Source organism: Microcebus murinus, chromosome 14, assembly GCF_040939455.1.
Source record: "Microcebus murinus isolate Inina chromosome 14, M.murinus_Inina_mat1.0, whole genome shotgun sequence".
NCBI lineage: Eukaryota > Metazoa > Chordata > Mammalia > Primates > Cheirogaleidae > Microcebus > Microcebus murinus.
In genome coordinates this window covers 8,964,358-8,989,011 of record NC_134117.1, presented here as the reverse complement: position 1 = coordinate 8,989,011, position 24,654 = coordinate 8,964,358, and the positions used below count along the sequence as shown (strand labels likewise).

Sequence of the window (24,654 nt, the reverse complement as noted above, 5' to 3'; positions counted from 1 at the left end):
CCGTTTTATTCTCGGATTACCACTCGAAAAATAACTCAGCTACCAATATTCCCTCCTGATGACAGATTTCAAGGCAGCACCAAGTAGAGGCTTGGCTAACGTTGTCTCCAGAGGACCTGGGAGAGAGGCTCCAAATCTGCCCAGCTGAATAATTCAGCCTCGTGTAGTCCTCACAACCGGCCTTATGCCTTTAAAATGACATTTCCAAAGCTGAAACACCAATGCCTGCCTTGCGAGATCTGGAAGTTCCCAGAAATGGGAGACCCCCTGACATATTCACTTTCAAGTTTACCCAAAATAGAATCTGCCACTCTGTGAGGCATTGCTTAAGTACTATGAATTACAATGGCTAAAAAAAAAAACCTAATGTGTCAAGCCTCTCTCCATGCTGAACTTCAGAACCTTCTTTGCTCCTTAAACAATGAAAATAAGACGTCAGCATTTCAGATGTTGGCAATTTCCCTTACAGGTTCCTTTTGTCAGAAAATAGCAATTCTTCACATTGTAAGCAAGACTCTCGCCCGAACGGTGCTGCAGGAGACTACAGATGACATTCATCCTGCATCCTCCCACGGCCGGCCCTTCCACAGCTCTCCCGGGCACTGGATAAAGGTGAACTGCTGCTGCCGCCTCCCCAGCACAGAGCAACACACACGCCAAGAGACCAGCCAACTATACCATCCTGCCCGCAGCGCTGCAGCTAAGAACCTTCGCTCGTAACCTCCGCCCTGGGGGAAGCCGAGAGACCCTCTCCCGGTGCTTTCAGAAGCTGCATTTACAGCTCAAGGGCAGCCGATTCCAAAACAGGCCTTACCATAAGTGCCACTCCCCCCAGCCAAATCCCAAAACAAACTTGGTACCCTGAAAGCAAAATTAAACAACTTACCTTCCGGCTCTAATGTGGTATCCTCAACTATATTGAATGAGGGCCGGGCCAGGGACAAGGTTGCCATGGTGACCACAACCAGGAAGATGAAGTGGCCCCAGCTGACCATGGTTACAATGCCAATCCCCGGTCCTCTTCCATATCTCCATATGGACGTTAATCCCATCTGCACACTTCCTCTACGAGCATGGACTGCCAGCAATGCCTTCAGCCTGCGGTGGGCTCAGGGACCGAGGTGCTGCTGCTGCTGCTGCTGCCGCTGTCACAGAAGGAAAGAGATTCGGCGAGTCAGTGGAATCTTCCCCAATTCACTGAAACCCAAGTGGAATAAAACCATTTTTCAGCCTCTCAAATGTGTGCAAACAGAGTTCTTTTTCATTCTCTGCAAAAAGCCTTCCAGCCTCACCTTGGAGTCCCAGGTGCCTCCACCAAACAGGTCCACAAAACCTGTCAGGCTCATCTTTTTAAAAGCATACTTTTTAAAGACAGAGATAAAACAGAAGCTGCAGGACGCCAACAGACACCCGCGCCGCTCCAGTTAGGCGAAGTGTGCTCCCTTCCACTGCCCGCTGTCGCCCCTCCCGCCCTCAAAAAGCAGAAGCAACGTGACCTTAGTTTCAAGGGCAGCTACAAAAAGCAAGTTAAAAATGCTCGGGTTGGCAGAGCCAACCTCGTTCACTTCTCTCAGTCCAACCGAGCTTCAGAAAGCTAAACCGGGAGGCGTCCGCTCACAGACCTGCATTTCTGCTCGGCTGGGGCTGAGCGGTTTGTTCCACCCTCACTGTGGTTCTCAGGAAGCAGTGAGAGAGAGAGATCAGCAAAATCAAAAGAATCCCAGGAAGGCTATGGAAAAATTCCCACCAGTTTACACTTGTCAGGATTCATTTTCAAGTGCAGAAGCATATGTCAACGTTTCGCCAGGCAGCCGCTCAGGAAGAATGAACCGAACAGAGGCGCATGCAAAGCAGCCAAACCAAAAAGGTACTCGAAGCCTGAACTCCCTGCCACTGTGACTGAGTGGCAGCCCAGACCCCTAAATGTCTTCGGTCTCTGCAGAGGGGGTCAAGAAGCAGAGCAGATGCAAACTTTGATGAATAATACAGGAGTTTATTAATAAGGACGATACGTAAATTATTGTCATGGTGTGCCGCCGGACCAGTGTGTCTCTGAGTACGCTAACCTACTGGCTGAAATCTCGGCATAGCAGTTACAAGGGGGCACGCGACTTGCTCCTCTGTTCATGCATTTCATCCAAGGCAAGGAGAATTTTCCAAGAAAGCTTCCAAACAACTTTAAATGCATTCAGTGACCTCAGTGACTACATGTAAAGTCAAAATGCACAAACTTTACAAGATTAGGCGCAGAGAGGCCTGTAATACAAAAACTCTCTAAATCGTGCGATTTTTGTTTACCGGACTCGATGTTTCAAATTATGACATAGGATTTCAACACTGCTGGAGCCTCCCCAAAGCTCTATCATGAAAATTGCTCCTTTTAGCCTAGACTGAGGATTAAAGTGGGTGAGGGCAGAAAGGATGCACCATTTCCAAAGGAGGAAGAAAGAAAACCTCTGCAGCACAGAAAGCTCCGTCAAAAATGGTCGGATTCACAGCAAAAGCAAGAAAAGGGTACGTGCATGCATGCTGTCAGATGGCTGTGTTTTCAGAGTGCTTGCAGGGTTTTTCCCCCCAACATTTCTTTCCTCTTAAAATCGAGAACCTCAAAAGATAATTCCAAATCTATTTCTACATACATGTGGGAGGAAAGTATACAAACATTCTCACTGATTTACTAAGCATTTCCAGAATGCAGGGGAATTTTCTACTTTGAACACGACCTCAGGAACAATCCGGAGTCCTCACAGAGGTTTCGCCCCAGGCTGTTCCACCAGCCGCAGCACCCACGCACCCCTGCCCAGAGGAGCCTCCTTAGCTCTAGATGGACAGCGGTGGACAGAGCCCTCCCCTGAATCTCATGGCATCCAGTCCTTCCAACAGCTTGCACTGGAAACTTCCATCTCAGCCACTTCCAGGCCCAGGCCCCACGGCAGCCCCCTCCCCACATCTCTGGAAGGCAGAGACCTAAGGCAACAGGTCTGCACAGTCCCTCACCCCAGTGGACAAAAGTATGGCGCGACCTCCTAGGCAGGATAATTAGGTCCCGAGGCCCGGTGTTGGGAACACAGGCCCAGCATGCTGCTGGCGGCCACAATCCCGGCTTCCTGCCTTCAATACCATAATCCTTCCTGGAGTCTGAGCCCCAGTGAAAGCCCCAGCGTGTTTATTTTTCCCCTTGAAAGGGAACTCTCTTCTCAGCCTGCGCGGAGGAGTTGTCACCCTCCCTCTGATGGATGGCTCTTCCCCGCCACCTCCCCAAACCCCTTCCCTTTTCACCTCCGCACAAGCCTGCCCCTAAAGACAGGCAAAGTGACAAGCAAGAAGAGCCTGGCTAGGGAGTGGTCCCCATGCCAGGCCTGCGCTGGGCTCTCCAATTTACCAGACATTCCCAAAGCCCCCACCCTCCAAGAAGGTGCCCACCGGTGCCCGCCAGGTCGGGCTTCCACCTGAGGGGTGATCCATCTGCTGCCAGCTCCCCCACGCTGAGCACCTGGCGTGTGTTGTTCCCAGGTAGGTTTCACACCAGGGAAGTCAACAGTGCCAGGCAAGCTCAGGGTGCCGGGCTCCCCGCTGCTCCCCAGCACTGAGTAGGGCTGGGAGGTGTCCAGGGGTCAAGTCTGGGGATGGAAATTCTTCAACACATTGAAATCTCAAAAAACACAGGCTGCCCAGGGCCACAGTCCCCTCCAGGTCACCGCTGGCAATCCAATAGGCACATGCACGCAGTTTAGGGGTGCTCCGCACCACCCGGTCTCAGGGCAGCACTTCTTTCATTAGTTTGCCTGGAATACCCCGTTTTTCTCCCCCTTCTCGGGGCGCTAAAGAGCTCAGAGAAATCTGCATTTTAATTGACATTCCAGGGAGAGGGGCGCCTGATTGCTTTTCTATTCAAACTAAACAGGCTTTTCAGATGAAAATGAGTCGAGGCCAGTGGAAGATTTATAGGGATTTGGGACTAGGGGGACAATGGAGTTTTAAATGTTGATAGCGTTTCACACCAAACACATAATGGGTGCCCAGAGTGTGAAAGCAGGTTTGCCTTTAAGGGTAGGCTTTGCTGAATTGGGAGAGAGGAAGGAAGGTCCGGAGAATAGTTTGCAAGGGAGCGGGCCGCGAGGAGAGAGCGGCAGAAGCTGGTGGCCCCCGGGCGGGCCTCCTGCGCCCAGCCAGGGGTCGGAGCCCGCGCCACGCAGGGCCTCGCTGCTTCCCCGCGCGGCCCCGCCGCCGAAAGAATGAGCGCGCAAGTTAGGACTCGCCGGCGCTTTCGACATCTCCGAGCGGCGGCGGCGGCGGCGGCCGCAGAGCAGGCGGGCGAACTGGGAAAAGTCGGTCCAGCTCGCCCCCTAGCCCCAGGCGCGCCGCGCTCCCTCCGGCGCCGACCGCGGCTGCGGGCAGGGGCGCCCGGCCCCGAAATCCGGGAACCAGGGCCGCCGCCTCCCCAAAAAGTGCCATCCCTGTCCATCGCCACCCCTACTGGGATGTCACCGGCCCCGCCCCAGCAGCTCCCTCCCAAAACAGGGTCCTCCGCGAGGCCAGAATAAGACCGGGCAGGAGCTCCCCCGGCCCGGGGATGAGGCACCCCAAGGATGCTCCTGGGGGGCCTGGCCTGTGGGGCCGTGCCACCGGCAGGCACAGTCCTGGTCCGTCCGTTCCGGGGTGGGAGGAACGCGCCCGGCCTGCGGGACTGCGCCTGCCGGTGTTTGACAGGGAGGGGGGTGTCAGCGCCAGAGGCAGATGTCAGCATCTGGCTGGGGGTGGAGGAGGCAGAACTTCCCAAACGCCAGCCGCCGCGCGCACCCAGCTCCCCCATCACCTACGCAGCCGAAGAGCGAGGACAGGTAGCGCCCTGCACAATGCCCGTTCTCCCGCGCCCCCCGCCTGGGGACAGAGCCCCGGCGTCCCGGCTCCCCGGCGCCCACTTTCCCGGCGGGCGAAGCTGCCCGAGACGCCCGGCACGGCGATTACCTTGAATGGCAACGCTCCTCCGCGAAGTGTCTGTCCCGCGCCCGGCGTGGGTCGGGACGGAGCAGGCGACGAGGTCGGGGGCAACTCCGGTAACAGTGGCCCTCGCGTCCCCGCCAAGGGCGCCGAGGCTCCCAGGCTTCACGCGCGCCGCGGGCCGCGGAGGAGCGCGGGCATGACGCCCGCGGGCTGCCCTCGGATTTGGGGAGCGAGAGGAAGAAAGGACTCAGGCGCGGCGCTCCCTCCGCCAAACTTTGCTGGCGAGTTGCGAACGCTCAGAGCGCGCAGCAGCGCTGCGGCCTCCGGGCCCCCGGGCTCGCGGCCGGCCGCGCCAGCCTGCACAGGAGTCGCCGCGCCGGCCAGGTAGCGCATGCAGCCCGCGGCGCCCGAGCTTTGTGGCGGCCGCGCGCTCGCTCCCTCCGCCCGCCGCCCGCCCGCTCGGCTCTCCCGGCGCTCTCCGCCGCCGCCGCCCGCGCCGCCGCCTCCTCCCCGCGCGGGTCACGCCCCCGCTGAAACCCGAGCCGTTTCCTGGACGGCGGCGCCCGCCCTGCCAATCAGCGCCGCGCGCCCGGCCCGCGCCCCGCAACGCTCCCGACGCCTCCGAGCCGCGGGACACTGCCCGGCCGGCGGGCGAGGGCCGGCGCGGCGCGGGGGACGCCGCGGTGCCCTCCGAGGAAGGCCGCGCCCGCGCCCGCGCCGCCTCCCCTTCCCCCCTGGCGAGGTGGCCGGCGCCTCCCGAGCGGCTGCGTTACGTCGCTTTCTGCCGAGTTAGGAAACAAATGACACTGCGCTCTCCGCCTGCTCTCCCGCAAAGAGATTAAAATGCGTCTGCATGGTACTGCGGGGGCGAAAAACTTAATGCAACTGAAGCTTAAGGAGGAGAGGAAGCAACTTGAGGATATTTGCAGGACATAGCACTTTTCTGTCCTAAACAATAGAAATGAGAAGGGAAAAAAATGAATTTTTATGGGGGCCCTACTATGGGCAGGGTACACTAAATAGATGATTCCATTTAATCTGCACGACCACCCTGCAGAGTAATAGTCTCAGTTTCTGATTTAAAAAACTGAGAATCAGAGAGGTTAAGTAATTTGCCCAGAGTCACACAGCTGGCTACTGGCAGAGCCTGACTTTGAACGCGGCTCTTTAAAAAAGTCAAAAGCTGCAACAAAACTGTGTTGTTTAGTAATACAAATTTGGATTGATAAGAAGAAATTCAAAAGTCTCAAGACTGAACTGTGCCATAAATAGCTGTATGATATGGAGCAAAGTATTTCCTCTCTTTGAATCTTAGATGCAAAATCTTAGGTGCAAAATCCTATTCTTCAACTGAACACCACCCTGTAACTGGTGAAAGTTCATGTTTTCCTTTTCACTAGGCTGTGTCTTTAGGATAATTTATTTTTAAATATACTTTTTCTCCTTCATTCATCCATCTCCTCATCAGTCATGCTTAGGTTCAAGACCATCCAGATAAAAACCTTAATTATTTTTCTTTAGAAAAGGTCACTAAACCCCAGATGGAGCAGTGAGAACAAAACTAACCTGGAAAATCGACCTTTCCTGCATTTAAAAATGCAGTTGCACCTGGGTCACCAGCATTGCACACTTCATAACATTTACAAAAATATTTTTTCAAGGTGCCACCTGATTAGAAAATCACTTTTATTCACAATACACCATAGAAAACTTACATGCAAATGACTTAAAAGCCAGAAGTAACAAAATCCATTTAAATACCTCAAGCAAACAGCTATGAAATTGCATTTTGGAAATTTGACAACAAAAATAATAGTTTGATTTTCAGGCAAATTTATCCATCTATATACTTGGTGAGTGAAGGATGTTTTTGCTCAAGTCCTCTAACCTGGATCAGTCCCAGAGCCTTTTAATTAACATATGCCTCAGCCAGGTGACACTCAGCTATTCTGTCCCACCTGGGATGTTCTGACCATACCAATGTGTCTTCAAAGTCTCAGGAGGACTTGCGTGGCTGCAAGTCCGCCTGCTCAGAGCCGGCACCTCCATCTTCACGTTCCCCACCAGTGGGAATCTCAGTGTCTCCGGGCAGATTCCTTTCCCATCCTGCAAGAGCCCATCAGCCATTGAAAGTGCTGTTAACACATTCTCACATAAATTAATGGTGCAGGAAGCTGCTGTCCCTGTCCCCATTCATCAATGGCTTTATACCGCTGAATGGAAAGGAAGCCTTCCCCTGAAAATGACAAATAAGAACACCTACTTTAATGTCCAGACACAGTTTGCAGAATTTACCCTTTATAGAGACGAAAAGACACCAATCCATCAAGAGCCCCTTACCGCCTTACGAAACCCACAAGCCCGCAACAGGAAACTCTTCCGTTTTGAGAAAAGCAAAAGCATGTTTGGAATTATTTTTTTGAAAAAAATCAATTCTGTCATCATATTCAGTCTTCAAGTGACCTCGGACGGTCCAGGAAAGTCTTCACACCAACGAGCCTTCTGAATGAGAAAATAATCTCTTTACAGATTTTTTTCTCTTCCCTCTTCAAGTAGCTGGAACCCCTTTTGTCAATGGCCTCCCATGAATGGTGTTGCTAATAAGCCTATTAATGAGCTTCCACCGCGGAGTGTGAATAGGTAAATAAGCCCCAATCTGTTGAGGTTCTGGGGAAAGGGCAGAAAAGCCAGCAAGAACTAAAGGTGACAGTTTGAACTGAAGTACGAACACGCCAGCACCAGGTTTCAGCTGAAAGAACCGCCAGACAAGGCCACATTCACAGCCCCTGCACCCCCTACTGAGGTCCCTTTTCTTTGCAATTTTCCCCCCTTTACAAAATGTCTTGAGTAGTCACCCTTTTTTTTTTTTCTCAAAAGCCCTCGAGACGCCCTTCTTTTTTCACTCTAGTAATGATACATCAATGGGAAGGAAGAAAAATGAGGACACCAGAACTCTGATGTCCCGAAAGTTTCAAGAAACAAATTGTGCTGCAAGCTCATTGGTTATGGGAAGAGAAAAGGGAAGGGGTGGGGCCTCTCTTTTTTTAAAGATTTGGAATTTCTCTTTTAATAATTTGTTTTATAATGGGTGGCTGTTCCTTCGCCCTAGAGAGAAGTTGGATGAATAAAGGCTGCTGACATGAAGTGCTCGTCAGCTTTCCAGTGTGGATCCGAGCTCCCTGCAAACCTAGGAATTTCATTCTCTAAGCTACAACTCAATAATGTCCAGGGCATAAAAGGAGCTCTCAAAAGGAGGGGTGGAGAATATTCCAAGGACTGTGGTAAGAGTGCCCTCATTCCTGGAATGAGAGGAGGGGCTGGGGCCCCTGACAGCCAGGGCCCATCTTCAGAGAGCTTGTGGCATTTAACTGAAGCAAAATCATTGAGCCTACTACCCAACATCACCAATGATGCTAAACTTAGAACGGGGTCTGATTCCCAAAGCCAAGGCTTCCCTGGAGACAAAGTCCTTCTGGAAGTACAGCCTCACTTTGGTGAAGGGGCATGATGGCTTTCTTCAGACGAAAGGTTAGGTGCCACCATGCTCTTCTCGCTCAATAGCTGTGTGACCTGTGGCCAGTTACGTGAGGTCTCTGAGTCTTCCATTTTCTCAGCTGTAAAATGAGGAAAATAAGAGTTCCTATCTCGTAGCTATTTAATAGGATCACTAAGATTAAATGAGTTAGGACGTGACAAGCTCTCAGACATTTTTATTCAGATGCTCCTCATGGTTTTGAGAAACTCCTGGGCTCATGAGAAAGGCTGTGTGTTTTCTCCAATTATTGTTAGCCATAGACAGGAGTCCACCCTTCCATGGAGTCCACCCTTCCACTTTCCCTTTGCACAGTTTCAGTTACCCTTGATCAGTTACCCGAGGTCAACCATGGTCGGAAAATAGATGAGCACAGTACAATAAGATATTTTGAGAGAGTGAGAGAGACCATAGTCACATAAATTATATTATAGTATGTTGTTATAATTGTTCTATTTTATTATTAGTCATTGTTATTAATCTCTCACTGTGCCTAATTTATAAATTAAACCTTATCGTAGATATGTGCATATAGGGAAAAGCATAGTATAGCCAGGGTTTGGTACCATCAGAGGTTTTAGGCATCCACTGGGGACCTTGGTGTGCATTCTCCAAGAATAAGCGAGGACTCTTGTGTTATTCTTTCCACCTCCCGGGCCCACTGGGAGGACTAAAGCGATTCAGTGAAAAGCCTAGAACCTACTAGAACCACAATACCTGGTTATTACTATGGATCTGGTTTTCACATAGTCTGGAGACATTACTGCTAACTTCCCCATCTCCCCTCCTGGCCCAGCTGAACAGCCTGACAGTGTCTACCCAAGACCCCCTGAGAAGAAATGCATCCTGGGAAGGCAGTCTGAGTCGTCCGAATGGCCATCCGATTGGAAGGCACCGCAGCGCTCTCTGGGCCCCACTGCTCCCCTGGGGATGGCGAGGGTAGGGCCAGGCAGGAGCACTTTTCCCACTGGAGGACAAGTTTGTCCTCAAGGAAAGAGCTTCTGTAAAACCAGGAGGAACATCTGAATAAGAATTGCCAGTGTGCCCTGTTACGACCATTCACTGGATTTCCGAGTGGCTTCAGTGGCATGAGTTGGTATTCCCAAGGGGACCGGGCTGAAAAGCAAGGAAATGCATGTTAAATCCGAAAGAAACCATCAAGTTTGACCCCTGAATTTTACAAGGAAGGGAAGTGGAGTGCAGAGAGGTGACGCAATGGGCTCGAGGCCACTTCGCTGGTTGATCGCAGGGAAACCCAGAAGCCTGTGTTCTCGCCTGGGCTGGGGTTCACTGCAGCTGCCACTACAACAAGTCAGCCATGCCAGGTGAGTCTCACCCACCCAGTGCCAGGTGATCAGGCTCTTTATAGGTGATTCCACTCCTGTAGAACAGAGGTATTTTGAGTAGCAGTCATTACCTTCCAAAAGGTTACTATTTCCAGAAAATAATTACCTATACACCATGGGTTCAGCCCACTTCTCCTCCTTCAAATGCTCCAAAAACAATGTGTGAGGGTTATCATTGCTGTTACTGTTTCAAAGAGCTTTCAAGTTCAGGTGCACCTTCAGGTGCATAAGATTGTCAGACATCTCTGTCACACACAGTTTCATCAGCTGAATTTGCAGAGACTTCAAAATAGGGGAAGAATTAAGGGCCAATTTGTGGCTCATTTGATGATTCTTATGAATAATATAAAAACAAATAGAAGTGGAAGATTCTTAAAAATCGCTAAGGCTTGCTTTTGAGAAATTAAGACTTGTTACACTATTCCTTCAACTTTTCTGGGTGTATAAATAATTTCATAATAAAAACCGGGGGGGAAACTCCAGTGGAGGACATTATGGACTCTGGTCTCAGCACTGCCGTCCCTTTGGTCACAGGCAAGTTTCTACTTTTGGCTCCTGGAATCTGCCAATCTGAACACATGAAGGAGAATGGACTGGTCTAATATCTGGTTGGCCAAACCAGCTAGATGCAATGTCTGCAATGCCCAAAGTCTCAAGGTGTCTGACTAGCAATATGATGTGGCAGAAACAGCACTGGGCCGGGACATCCTGAGTGTTCATCCCAGCATTGTCAAGGGCTAACTCTGCGATTCTGGAAAAGTGGCTGAACATGCCGTGCCCCACCCCCACCTCTGGCTTCACCCTCTTTCACATAATGGTGGTGTTCCCCTTCTAGCTTAAAAGGTAAATATGTCTATGAATATTCCCTGCCTCCACCTAGAGGTCCAAAGAAGCTAGAAGTTGTCATTTACCCATAACTGAGGGCTGAGCTGGTGTTACAGGAAGTCAACATGTACTTGAAAGTGTTTCGAAACCATAGTCCAGGCACCCTGCTGTTGACCCCAGTCTACTGGTAACGAGTATCTACCGGAAAAGTCCTCTAATCCCTGGCCCATTGCTGTTTAAAGGCAATTTATGGCATGTCATTTCTTGGCTGCACGACTCCATGGCCTTCCATCACCCCCGCCCTCCACATGTCGTGACCACATCCACCACCACAAGGCCCCCCCCCGCACTGGAGGGAAACTCTGCAAGTGGCTTCAGCCAGCGTGGGGCAAATTAGGATGAGACTAGCAATGACACGCCTCTTCTGTTCCCGCCCCGCTCGTGCCCGCGTCGCTGCTGGGAGCTGCACTACATCCCATATGGTAGCCACTGGCCAATGTGATTATTTAAAGTTAAGTTAATTAATCTTAAATAAAACTTGAACTTCAGATCCTCAGTGGCACTAGCCTCATTTCAAGTGCTCAACAGCCACATAATCTCAGGGCTGCCAAATTGGGCAGTGCAGCTATTACAAGGCATGTTCACCATGGCAGGTGCCGTATTGGAGAACACCCCCTGCTTCCCACCTCCTCCTCCAAGAAGGCCTCCATGGTCGGAGGAGTCCTCAGGAACAGCTCCTGCCTTCCTCCCCTGGGTCCCAGCATCACCGTGCCCTGGACGTGGCCTTCTTGCCTTACCAGTGGGGGAAGCGACGAGAACTCTACTCCTGAGAATGAGAACAGTGCTGGAGATACGCAGAATAGGTCTTTGTACAACAAAGACAACGCTTACTGTTGATGGAATGGAAACGATTTGGTCTGCCGAGTTGCCTGGTGATCCCGGGGGTCCCCTTGAAGCAACCCCTGTTCTCAGTAGAAGTTTCTGTGGGCCCTAACTTCCTCTCTGCAAGGATTACTGCTCCCCGAAATCCTCAGAAACTCACAGCTGCACACTGAGCTGTGAGCCCAGAGGGAGGACGGCCTACTGAATCAAGATGACCGTGCCTTAGAGAACGCCCAGTAGAAATTGACCTTGGACAGCAATTTTGGTGGAAAGCAGTTCATTGGGGACCACTAAATTATAAGACCCAGAAAGGCCCAGCCTGTGTCTCCCATCATGGGATTCCCAGGGCCTGGCCCTGCCTGGCTATTTGGGGGCAGCTTACTGAGCGGCATTTGGCCGGAGCAGGCCCTCAGCAGGTACCTGCTGACTGCTGATGACTGTAACTTAGCCTCTTTGGGGGCTTCCTAATCAGGGCATCTTCGTAAGTGCAAAGAAGCACAATCACAGCGTTTTGGACAGTCAATGAGGTCTATTTACAAGTTAGGGGATTAAAGCCATTTGGGGACAAGGCCAGGTTACCCGCGTGTGGGAAGCTACCTTGCTTGCAGGGACCTGTTTCCGGGTGCTTTCCTTCCTCTTTTCTCTTGATTTCTGCGTTCAAGGTTTGTTGCACTGTTTCCCGGGGGCGTGTATCTGCCTTGTCCAAATGTGAAAAGAAGTTCACTTTAACAAACCAAAGGGGAGAAAACCGATGCTGCCAGGATCCTGGTAAGCTCGGGGAAGGAGCGGAGGATACAGAGCAGCACACATCGTAAAACCGCAAACCCAGTAACCCTTTTAGGGTCCCAGAGCTCTTGTATTTTGTCCCCAGGCTGGGGAGAAAGGCCGTCAAGGGGGAGCGATTTCTTTAACAGATTTCTAAGAGCAGTGCTGAGTAAAAATTAACTCCTTCGCGGGGCCGGATGCTGGCCTGGCGCGGGGGCCGGCGCCCGGGAAGCAGGTGGCTCCAGGTGAGGGAGGCCCAGGTCCCCGCGCGGCCTTTGTTCTCCGGGCCGGGCGCGGGGAGCGCGGCGGGCGCCAGCGCCCCCGTGTGGCCGCGGGCGACCCGCGCGCGAGGGCAGGCGTGAATCCGCGGGGCTGCAGTGCCAGGCGGAGGGGCGGTCCCCCCAGCCCGGCCCCGCAGCCGTGCCCGCAGTGCAGGCGACGAGCGATCGGGTCGAGGCGTGCGTATCTGCAGCAGGCGTCCAGGTGCTTGTCCAAACACAGCTGGGACGGAACGGAATGTCCTGCCCAACGGCTGGCGCGCGGGCCCCTGCAGGGACCTGGGGGGCAGTGGCTTCCAGTGGGCCTCGCGGGTGGCTACCCCGGGCTGCTGCTCTGCACAGTGTGGGGCGGCCCAGGGAGGCGGCCCCGCACTTTCAGCTTGTGGAGGCATCTCTCCACCTGAATCAACAGCAAGGCTGAGACCCCCCACCCCTTCCCCCCAACCCCCGCACCCTCGGGCTCCCGTCCCACCAAGGCAGTGAGTGCCCAGCTCTGGGCTGTCCTCTTGTGAAAGCCACCACGCCTCCATCCTTCCTCCGCTGTAGGGGATAGGGACCTGTAGGCTTCTGAGGCAGCTTCCGCCTCTGGTCTCTTCTCTGCGGGGCACCTGCCCAGAGGTGGGGACCACCGTTGCGCTCATGCGTCAGGCTGCTCGGAGTTCCGGGGGCTCCCCATTTCCAGGGCAACTGCCCTCTTAGCGCAGAGTGGGTGCTTGGTGGCTGACGTTTAGGAAGTGCATACTATATTCCAAGCAACCGTGATCGTGGCTTTTAATGGATTGTCACATTTCCATCTCAAGACCTCTGTGAGGTAGTCCTACCTCGACCCCCATTTTACCAGTCGTGCTACGGAAACGCTGAGAGCTCGTCCAGGCTCACCCAGTCAGGAGGGCAGGTGCCTGCCTTTGGCACCTGTGCTTAGCCTCGTTTGGCCAGTATTCCCCGAGTGAGTGCCGGGGCCAGGGCTAGGGCCAGGGCGGGGCAGTGGCTTCAGCTGGGGAGTGGCAACGCAGGCCAATGGGGCTGACTCTTCTGAACCTTCAGAGAGGCGGGCCAGCCCACCCAGATGGCTGTGGTTGTCCCAAGTTTTAGATGTTGGCTCCTTTTTTAAAAGTGGGCCTGTGGGTCTGCAGGTTGCATTCTCTGCGTCCTGCAGTGGGGTCTGCAGTCTAGCCGCCTGCCAGGGGCCTCACGTCCACCCTTCTTGCCACGTTCTCATCTGTAAAATGAAGTGAGCCCTGCTTCACAGCGTCTGTGCAGACTGAGTGCAGTGCTCTAGGTGAAGCGCGGGGTTCGTGGCGAGTGATCAATACATGTTGGTTGGCATCATTTTCTCCAGGGCGGAGGCGTGTAGACCTCCGCTCTGTTGCCCTGTCCTAAGCCTGGCTTTATTTCCTGCTACTTCTCTTTGCTGCGTGACATTGGGCAAGTTACTCAGCCCTTCTGAGCCTCTGTGTCCTTATTTGTAACCTGTGAGTATTATCTGCACCTGTCTTCAAGGTTCACCCCAACAGTATTGATTGCAGTAGAGCTTACGTTGTCCAGGGCAGAGAACTTGCTCTCTTTCTTCTAAGGCCCCCTCGACATCATTCTCATGGTGATGCTTGGCTTCTTTTTTTTTTTTTTTTTTTTGAGACAGAGTCTCGCTTTCTTGCCCAGGCTAGAGTGAGTGCCGTGGCGTCAGCCTAGCTCACAGCAACCTCAGACTCCTGGGCTCAAGTGATCCTCCTGCCTCAGCCTCCCGAGTAGCTGGGACTACAGGCACGAGCCACCATGCCCGGCTGATTTTTTATATTATATATATTAGTTGGCCAATTAATTTCTTTCTATTTTTATGGTAGAGACGGGGTCTCGCTCAGGCTGGTTTTGAACTCCTGACCTTGAGCAATCCGCCCGCCTCGGCCTCCCAGAGTGCTAGGATTACAGGCGTGAGCCACCGCGCCCAGCCGATGCTTGGCTTCTTATGGTGGGCTTATCTTGACGGCCAGCAAAGTCTTCATTTTATCCAACTGAGGCATCGTTTGCTTTAAATTCTCGTTTGTCTCATCCTCTGTGGACAAGGAAAGGGTCTCTTCTCTCTTTTTTTGTAAGTCTCCTCTGTGTGCTTCAAAACAGGAATTAGGACAATTGTTACCCTCATTTCCTCCAAATAAGACAAGATGCCACTTCAGAACACTGCGGGGTTGGGTTTGCCAAATTTAACTGATGAAAATACAGGATGCTCAGTTAAATCTGAATTTCAGATAGATGACAAATAATGTTTTGTGTATAAATAGGTCCCCAATATTGCATGAGCAAATATTGCATGGGATATACATATATTAAAAATTATTCATTATTTACCTGAAATTCAGATTTAACTGAATATTCTATATTTTGTACAGCAACCCTATGCGGGGTGGAAGCCACACTCACAGGCTGACCCATTTGGGCAAGTCCAAGGGCGGCAGGCACTCTTCCGGCAGAATTAACTACCTTCTTCCTCCCAGACCTATGCAGGGAAAAGTCCCTTAAGGATGGGGAGGGCTGACCGGAAACTCTGTAATATTTTCCTTGGGATTGGTGTCTAGGGCCAATTGGTTTTGTAGTGATTAATTTGCATATTGACAGAGCTATTTGAATATTTGGTGATAATTATAAGCATCTGTTATACATCTGTGTTTCCCCTTGAATGCAGTCATGACCCCACCCGGTTGCGCCCACACTGTGGGGAATGACACGCTACTTGGTCACCAAGTGCATATGCAGTGTGCAGCTGTGGTCAGTTCCCTGGGCAGTCTTGCCACAATGGACGGTCCCCATGAGACCCCAATCATTTAAGGCACCAGTTCCTCCAGGAGCCAAACAGAGCAGTGAGAACCGGCAGGTCGGTGGCCACTGGTCTCCGGTGCCTGCTCGGGAGCGGAAGCCTGGCCGCCGTCCACTGCTCAGAGCCCAGGGACCACATCACCGGGAATGATGTCTCCTAGGCCTTCTGGTTTCTGCCTTCCTGCCCACGGTTAGCATGAGGGTCTTGGAGGGGTTGGCAACAAGGCCTGTGATAGCAGCCACCTCCGCCACTGTGGCTCCTTCACCCCAATCTCTGCCGTCCTGTGGGGAGTGGCTATTGAAATGGAACCTGTGGTCCAAGACAGAGGCAGACAAGCTGCCCGCTGCGAATGCGCTGCCTCCCCCGCTGGCTCTCTGGCTGTCTTCCAGCTCCAGCCCTGCTCTCTGCGCCAGGCCACTGGGTCCCCAGGGACTTCTCATGACCAGCGATCCCTCAGCGTCAGCTGTTGGCTGTCGGTACCACTCCTATGCCAGCGCTGGGGGCCACAGACATCCCTCCTTTCCTCTCTGCTAGCTGCTTGTCCCGTCATATCAAGTGTCCCGCCCCGTATCTGGACTCTGTTTACCCAATATCCACCTTTGCACACGTTCCTTCAGCTTCAGACAGGGAGGTCGTGTGGACTTTGGGTTCCCACAGCAGCGACTCTGCCAACCAGCTCTCTGACCTCGGCAAGGCCACCTGCCTCGGTGCCCCGTAGCCGCCTCTGCTTCATGGGTGGTTTATTCCCCTCCTCCAACACGCACCTGTTACCCCATGGTTCTGCAGGTCAGCAGGGCTACTACGGTCCTCGAAGTAGGCGAACGAAGCCAGTTCCTGGGCAGTAGTGCTCAGGCCCCGCTTCCCTGCAGGTGTCAGCGGGGAGCCTCTCTCCGCACCCCTCTGCGTGTTCAAAGCCAGCGAGGACGCAGACAGCCCCTCACACTCTGAGTCCTTCTGACTTCGCATCCCTCCTCCAGCCAGAGAACATCCTCTGCTTTTAGGGGCTCCTGTGATTAGATTGTCTCCACTCAGATAATCTCCCTGATTTGAGATAACTTTAATTCCATTTGCAAAGTCCCTATTAGCAGATTCTGGGCACTAGAGCATGGATGTCTTTGGGGGGCCGTTATTCTGGCCACCAAAGATGGGGTGACAATGTTGCAGGGTAAAACAAGGTGTATCAGTTTCCCAAGGCGACACAAACTGGGTGGCTCAAGACAACAGGAATGTGCTGTCTCCCAGTTCTGGAGGCCAGCAGTCCCAAACCAAGGTGTCGGCAGGGCCACACTTCCACCGAAGCCTTAGAGAGGGACGCTGTCTCCCCTCCTGTGGCTTCTGGAGGTTGCCGGCAAGCCTCTGCGTGCCCTGGCTTTGCTGTCTGTCATCTGCTGCCTCTGCGGTCACCTGGTGGTCTCCCTGCGTGCCAAGCCCAAACTTCCCTCTTCCAGTAAGGACACCAGTCATATTGAATCAGGGCCCACCCTCCCGACCTCCTCTTAACTTGATGACATCTGCCAAGATCCTATTTCCAAATAAGGTTACATTAGATACTGGGGCTGAGAACTTCCACAGGCATTTTGGGAGATAATTAAACCCACAGCACAGGGAATGCTGGAAAAGCACTTAGCACGGGGGAGCCTGGCCTTGGCTGGCTTAATAACCAGTAGCAGTTGGCAATGGGTGGGTCAAGTCTCACATGTCCTCTCTGGGTCGCTGTGGGCAGGGATCCTGATAGCGAGTGCATGTGGAAGAAGGGCTGGGGACACCGTGCCTCCCCTGGCCCTGACTGCCCCCTTCCCGCTGTGTGCAAAGTCACCCAGCCCTTCACTCTGCCTATGGCAGCCTCCCCCTTCTCCTGGGCTTCCAAATCCACATCTTGGCCAATCTTCAAGTCCCAAGAGCTCTGGGAGGCCACCCCTCATGGACTGCACCATTGGCAAAGTGGGCTGTGCTGCCCAGCTGGCTGAAAGCAGAGCCTTTGCATTAGGAAACTCAGGTAGAAAACTCCACTCTGCCAGGGAGAAGTGAAGATAAAGCCAGGTGCTGAGGCCAGGGCCGGAAGGTTCAGAAGAAGAGCCATTTTCAGGCAAGAAATCGCACACCCTCTGCCTATCTTGGTGCGATAACAATCTGCCTTGTAAACACGAACTGCTCTTCCTAGAAAGAAAAACAACAACATCCAAACACTCTTGCCAAGTCAGCCCTCCAGGAGCCATCCTTCTTTGGGGTCTGCATTGCGTGGAAGGCTCTGGGTATTGGCCGATTACCACACTCGCACATTCATTAGGTTGGCCTTAAAATGCAAAGGAGGAAAGGTTTGCTAGTTTCCATCAGCAGTCCAGGAATCTCACTCTGGTTTTCTTAGCACCTCCACGTTTAATAAATTCAAACACGTGCAGACGCAGAGCGGTCCCCAGCCACAGGCAGAGTTTAGTGGAGAGCAAAGGCCTCGGCAGTCGTGCTGTAGGATGCCTTCCAAACACTTCAGCATCCTGACCTCTCTCATTTCCGCAACAGTCCTTAAGCTCACTTCCCCAGGCACAGATGGGAACAGAGCTTGGAGGACAGGGAACAGCTGTTGCTGCCGGGGGGAATGGAAGCACAGGCAGGCTCGTTCAGGGTTGAAAGATGCCCCGAGGGATGTCACCGTCCCCCCCTCAGGACACTGCCCCTCCAGGCTCTTGCCCTGGTGCTGGAGGTCTCCAAGGGGCCAGTTCGATCACGTGGGAATGGCCAGAGTCTAACACGGGGCCTGGGAAAGATGATCGTGCTTTGAATGAACAAAGAAATGAAGACCTGGAAGTGATTTGAGGCTGCCAGAGAAGATTCTGGAAGCCGCCCCCACCTGCAGTTGAGGCTTGATCTCAACCCCACCCCGGTAAGCAGGCTGTCTGCCTCCCACAGGCTCACCCCAAGGCCTGGCTAAGGGCAGCACCTTCAAGAAAACGGGGCCACCTTTCCTCTGCAGAGCGTGCGGCCCTGCAGGTCAGATTTACATGATGTGCATCTGGAGCATAAATGAACTTCATTTTCCAGGGCTGCCAGTCTCTAAACATGCAGAAATATACTTTCGTTCAGAAACTTAAAAAAATAAACAAGTGTGATGATGTTTGACTGCATCTTCCTAGCGTCAAGCCTGGCCCCGACAACGCGCCTTTCAGCCGGTTAATAAACCCGGTTTATGGATCCCTCCTACGGGCCGGTGTGTAAAAGTTCCGCTCTGAGGAAACGCTGCCTGTTGGGACATGGCGGGGGGGGGGGGGGGGTCCACGCAGCAGATCCTCCTAGACAGCAACCGGCTGAGTCCAGGCAGCCCCGAGGCACAGGCCACGCGACCCTTCACATGATCTGGCAGGGGTGGCCCCCAGCCACTGCCGCCAGCCTCAGCGCAACTGAGTGCAGGTGAGTGCAGGTGAGGCCAGGTGAGGCCAGGGGAGGCCAGGGGAGCAGCTCTGAGACTGTTAAGCTGAGATCACCTCTTTGTAGTGACTCTGAAGGACTTTAGGCGGGCATCTGCCACCTCCCATGCCTCTGTCCCCTCCTGGGACATGCAGACAGGAGGAAGAGGAGATTTGGTTCTAGGCTTCACCTTCTCTTAATCTCAGAGTGGACAAAAGTACCAGATGACTTCCTCCCTTCCTGCCTCGATCTGAGCCACCACCGAGAGGGTACGTGTATGGTGCCACCCCACAAGGTGCTTTCCCTAAGGGGTCCCCGGAAGCCCTCTAAGGTGGTCAGTCACTCATCCATTCACTCATTGGGCGCCCACTGGTGCTGGGTGTGCTCTTGGTGCCCGCTGGTCACACAGTAGTCAGCAGGACAGTGGCCGCCTTCAAAAGCCCTATAGTCCAGGGGCCACAGGATAGAAACCCAGAGATGTCTTGAGGTCTCACATAGTAAGTGACAGAAAGAGACACAGAGTCTAGGTCTGGTTCCCCGATGGAGGGTCATTCTACCATTCAGTGGGGTTGCATTAAATTAGAGATCAGGGTTTTGCGCCAGGAAAAGGTGGAGAAGGATGGGAGAGAGGGTAAGAGAGAGGAGGACAAGGCAGGAGGTGGCAGGGGGACAGCCAGTCTGAACGTCATCCTAGGCCATGGTCTGCCCTGCAATGGTGACAGAAATCGGGAATCAGGAATCACTATTCCCTCCAACACGTTCCTGAGCACTGGCCACGGTGTCAGCACCTCGGCACTGAGGTGACAGTCTGGCTCCCACGTCAACCCTGCCCCTGCATTGGTGCTCACAGAGCGAGCTCAGCTGCAGCCTGCAGGAAACCCTGGCGTGGAGGGCTAAGGAGAACAGTCTCCAAAGCCTCTCCAGAGATTCCACGGGAAATCCTGGCTGAACAAGGTTGTTGCCTTCAGGGCTGACCTTAGACCCCACCCCCTCTGCCTCCCACAGGTGGAAGGGGCCTGGGCGCCCCCAACACCCTGAAAGACATCTGGGCCTGTTCCGGCTCGCGTGGGCAACGCCAGGAGCCCTGAGGGGAAACAAGTAAACGGCTGTGGCTCCCGAGCTCCTGGGGGTGAGGAGCTCCCCCCTCAGCTGCCTCAAGAGCTGGTGGCGACCACGCTCGGCCGGGTCCCTCACGGGGCATCGCCCTCGTCTTGTGAGAAGCCCCTGCTCTTCCCAAGGCCATGCCACCTCCCAGGACAGCCCATGTCCAATGACAGTCATCAGTAGGGTGACCAGAACTATCCCAGTTTTGAGATTGAAAGGCCTGTCCCGGGAGCTCTCTCAGTCCTGTGACAGTTGGTCACCCTAGTTGTTGGGGTCAGGTGGGGACACAGGAAGGTCCCTCACCCCAAGAGAGATAATACTCTTGAGAGAGAAGGGCCACAGGAGCCCCAAGGTGCCTTTGCTGTGGCCAAAGCACAGCTCACCTCACTCCTCCATGGTTGGGGATCCCAGGGGGTCTCCCCAGGGAGCTCCCTATGTACAAATCTCCACCACAGAGTCTGCTTCATGGGGGACCTGCCCTGGGGCAGTAAGTAGCAAAAGTTGAATTTTTGTTTGGTGGCATATGGCTTCTTAAGTTTGCTCAGCAGACATGGCAGCCAGGCTCATCCACAGCCAGCCATCTGCCGAGATCCCTGTGCCCACCTGTCCCTTTGTGAGAGGTTTCCATCCTTCCCTCAGGGCTTCCCTTCCTGCCCATGTGATGGAGGCTTGCTTGAAATGACAGTGGATTAACATCCCTTTAGTTCTGAAGGCTCTAGGCATCCCTGGAATGGGCAAGAATGCCTGGGGTATTGCTAAAATGGGGCTCCTAAATGTGAGTCTTAGAGCAGCCACAGAAGCAGCCTGGGTTCCCCAACCCTCTCTAGACTCTCTCTCATGTCAAAGATGAATAAAAACAACATTTGGCATTTTGTCCACATGAACCAAGATTTGACTGTAAAAAGCATCCAGATGTTGCTAGCAGGTTGGAGGTAGAGGTGGGAAAGACAAGCAAATAACATACAATCCACATCATGAAAATAGCTTGAGAAGACCACCAAGTTAAGAAGGGCTTTGTAATACTGGAGTGAGGACAGGGCTTGCCAGGTGATGTGGGGGAAAGTAAGATCACCTGCCTGTGAAATGAAAGGTACATAAAGTGTCTGCAAGGGTTCCTTTGCTTTTAACGTTGAAGAAATCACCAATCAGGTCCAGTTCTCATTGGAAATTTACATCTTGGCCAAACCCTGCACTTTATAAGAAATGAGAGAAAAATACATTCTCTGCCTTCTGAAATCTTAACAAACCCATATTTAAGTTTCATAGTTATCCATTCCTTTATAACACCCAAAACATAGTAGCTTAAAACAACCACCATTTTTTATCACTCACAATTCTGCAGGTTGACTGGGCTCAGCTGGGTGGTTCTTCTGTGCTATAGTGTCACCAGGGTCTGCATCATCTGGAAGCTCAACGGGCTGGAATGAGCACTCCCCCATTTATTCACATGGCTGGCAGCTGAGAGCTCAGGTGGACTCTTAACAGAAATACCTCAGTTTTCCTCCATATGGCCTCTCTACCAGTTTTGAGCTTCTCACAGTGTAGGGCTGGATCCAAGCAAGAATGTTTCAAGCAAGTGAAAACAAAAACTACAATCTCTTAAAGCCCAACTTTGGAAGTTACCCAACATTACTTTGGCACATTCTATTGAGCAAAGCAAGTTAGAGGTAGAAAGAGCCTTCACCCCTTGATACCATCTTTAATTCTCCACAGGTGGTCACCATTAGGGGGCTGGAGAATGACATTCCACTCTGGCCACATCATTATGGTGCTATGGACCCCAGTTTGTTGGCTAAAGACCCACAACAGGCTGGGCAGAGGGATCAGTCACGTCACAGCCGTCAGGGAGATGAATGACCTGGAGCACAGAGTCGAGAAATATCTTCCTCCTGTGAAAGACTGTGATGGGGGTGGGGCTGGGTTTTGAAGTCCCACTGACTTGGTCTAGCTGCCTTTTTCATTTGTCCTTTTGAGTTTGAATGTCCCCAGTGTGACAAGGAAGTCTTCATTGATTGCAAACTCCTACTTTGAGTCCACTGGTGAGACCAGAATAGGAAACCCACTTCCTCTCCGTAGCTCTCAATCTCAAGCTCCAAATACATTGTTCAACACCTGTTTTCCATGAGAAGTCACAATACTCTGAACTAAAAAAAGTAGAGCTTAATCCTATGGTTTAATTCACGTGTGGTAAGTTAAGCCTACATAGATAGGCAATGCACAGGAAAGAGAGACACATACTTGCTTTTGTTTTTTAACTTATCTCTTAAAACTTTTAAAAAATTTTTGTCACCTACCCCTGCCTGATTTCACATTCATAGACTGCAGATCCTACCTCTTTAGCCCAGCAGGCATCTCTGAGCTGGACCCGCAAGGACCTCCCTGCATGCCTAGGGGGCCAGTTCCATCAATTCCTTGGGCAAGAAGGAGGAGGGGTGTGGATGTCAGAAATAGCTTTAAAGCCTCCCTAACGAGTAATGTGAAACCCACACCAGATTTCCAGAACACGGTCTCTCACTGACAAGGCGATCCCAGCATACAGGAAGGCAAAGCTAAAGCCGCAGCTCAGCGCTGTGCATCTCCACAGCATAGCAGCCAGCTGTCTCCACATATTTTTCTACTTTCTTTTGCAAGGCGTTCTTAAAGCAAATTGAAAACCAAGCAGAATGAAATGGGAAAGATGGTCGGTTTCTACATCAAGGCACATTGGGAGGTTATTGGAGCATTTGATAAAAAGACATGGTGTGGACAAAGGTACAATAACTAACCAAGAAACTCCAGACAAGTTTCACCAGATTGTCTATTCATTTATTGTTTATTTGTTCATTCAACCAACATTCATCAAGCACCTGGTACGCCAGAGCCAGGGACAGCGGCCAGGGGGAGTCTTGGAGTGTGCAGTCAGGTGGGAACACAGGTGTTGAACAGGCGATTATTACAAGCATGAGGAGGGCCATGGAACGGACCCCTTTCTGCAAACTGACCATGTTATCCATTTCGTGTATCAGTAAAAAGTCACAATGATTTCGATTCTGCAGCTGTCAACCGAAGTCCTATCTGAAAGAGTATTAATAATATATTCTGAACAAATGATTCAAGAGCCAGTGCTGTCTGCTGTGGTGTTTTGATTGCACACAGTCCCATGCCTGTGATGGTGACCTTGCCACCAAATATCTACAACGAGTCGTCGGTAGATGGACACTTGACCACAGAGAAAAACAAGTCACCCCTCCGTGACTTGGCCCCTCGAGCCCATCAGACTAGTGACTCACTGTTGCTTAGCATTTTTCTTTGGCCAAAAGATAGGGCCAAATAGGGTTGGGGGAGAGTCTGGGTCTCCCAGGGGATGCAGTCCCCCCGCCTCCCCCAGCTCAGCCACTGAGGAGCCAAAGGCAGGTCACTGCCACTCTCTGGCTTCCGGTTTTCCATCTGCGAAGTTGGGTAGGAGGGATTGCCTGGCCCTGCTTCTCACTGAGCTCTCCAGAAGCAACAAGGAGGTGCCTGGGGCTGGGCAGTGGGGGGCAGGGGGATCCCCTTAGGGAGCCGGCTCTGGTGCCCCAGCCACACTGCGGAGAGGAGGACCCTTCTGCTGTTTCCTAGTTAGCAGGATAAAAAGCTCACCTGGTGTGGGCCGGGGAAGGTTGCTGGGTGTAGGCCGGGGAAGTCCAGGGAGGACTCAAGCAGCTGCCCCATTGCTGCGAGGCCAGCCCTGTTGGAGGAGCATGGGTGGCCATGGGGTCACTCTGATGAACCATGGAGCCCCATCATGACAGAGCAGATGCAGAACAGTTTTGTGCGTATGTTCTAAGGAAGGTGAAGGTCAAAACAAGAAGGATGGAGTTGAAGGGGTGCCAGGGCCAGCCCCCAGAGCAGCCCAGGAGAAGGACCCTGTCCCCATGCAGGTCAGTTTTGGGGGTGACCCTGAGCCAGGCATGTCAGTGTCTCTTGATCTGGGACTGAAGGCAATGAACACCCAGTTACAGATGTCATCTAAGTTGGGTTTTTGCATCAGATTGCATGTACAAAAGAGTTTCCCTGCTAAAATAAATGTGATAACCACAACACTAAGTGACTGGAGAGCCCCAGCCGATGACAGGCCCTTTCCCCAAGGACAGCATCTAAGGGGAGCCAGGGAGGGGCCTGCAAAGACCTGCAGAACTTCAGGCCCACGGGCAGCTGCAGCTCGACCTGCAAACCCAACCCAGTGGCTTTAGCAGGAGCTGTGGTAGAGCTCAGAGGTGTCTCGACCAGCTGCCAGGGCTGTCAGGAAACTTAAGCAAATAAATCTACCTCTGCCATTAAAAAACAAAATTCTCTTCCAACTGGGCATGTGGTGTGACAGGGACAGAACAGCTCTAGGATGAAGCTGGGTTTGAGATGCACTTGTCCAGAAACCACGAGTTGTGTCTCTCACCCATTCATTTCACCCAACTCAGTCCCACCTCTTCCTTCCTGAGTCCCTGAGAGCTGTGCCCAGCCCTCAGGTCCCCAGGGTGCTGTGGAAGGAGCACGCATTTGGACAAGATCACACCTGAGCCCTGGCTAAATCCTAAAGAGCATCTACCCTCCCATCCCTGGTGGTCCCCTCTGTGCACGGGGCCAGCAACACCTGCCCTGCTTTCTTTGCAGCTTCATGACGGTGATCAGAGGAAAGAGATGGTGTTAATATAATGAGCGTGTCAGATCTAGAAGCCTGGAGTTTACCCAACCTTAAGATAGATAGACCAAGACCCTTAGTTGTGGGTTTGGGGGAAGATGACCGAGAGTGGCGTG

At 52.6% G+C, this 24,654-nt stretch overlaps 1 protein-coding gene across 16 annotated transcripts in view; it reads right to left on the bottom strand.

The window, feature by feature from the left end:
* The window catches only part of FGFR2 (fibroblast growth factor receptor 2), a 103,174-nt gene extending 97,750 nt beyond the window's left edge, over positions 1 to 5,424 (bottom strand). For all 16 annotated transcript variants that reach the window (XM_012763636.2, XM_012763639.2, XM_012763638.2 and 13 more), the window contains exons 1-2: positions 4,969 to 5,424; positions 887 to 1,145 (exon numbers count right to left, since the gene is read on the bottom strand). In XM_012763636.2, coding sequence (XP_012619090.2) covers positions 887 to 1,052 — 166 coding nt within the window. In that variant the 5' untranslated portion in view covers positions 1,053 to 1,145; positions 4,969 to 5,424. The remainder of the gene's footprint in view (positions 1 to 886; positions 1,146 to 4,968) is intronic.
* Between the last annotated feature and the right edge of the window lie 19,230 nt (positions 5,425 to 24,654).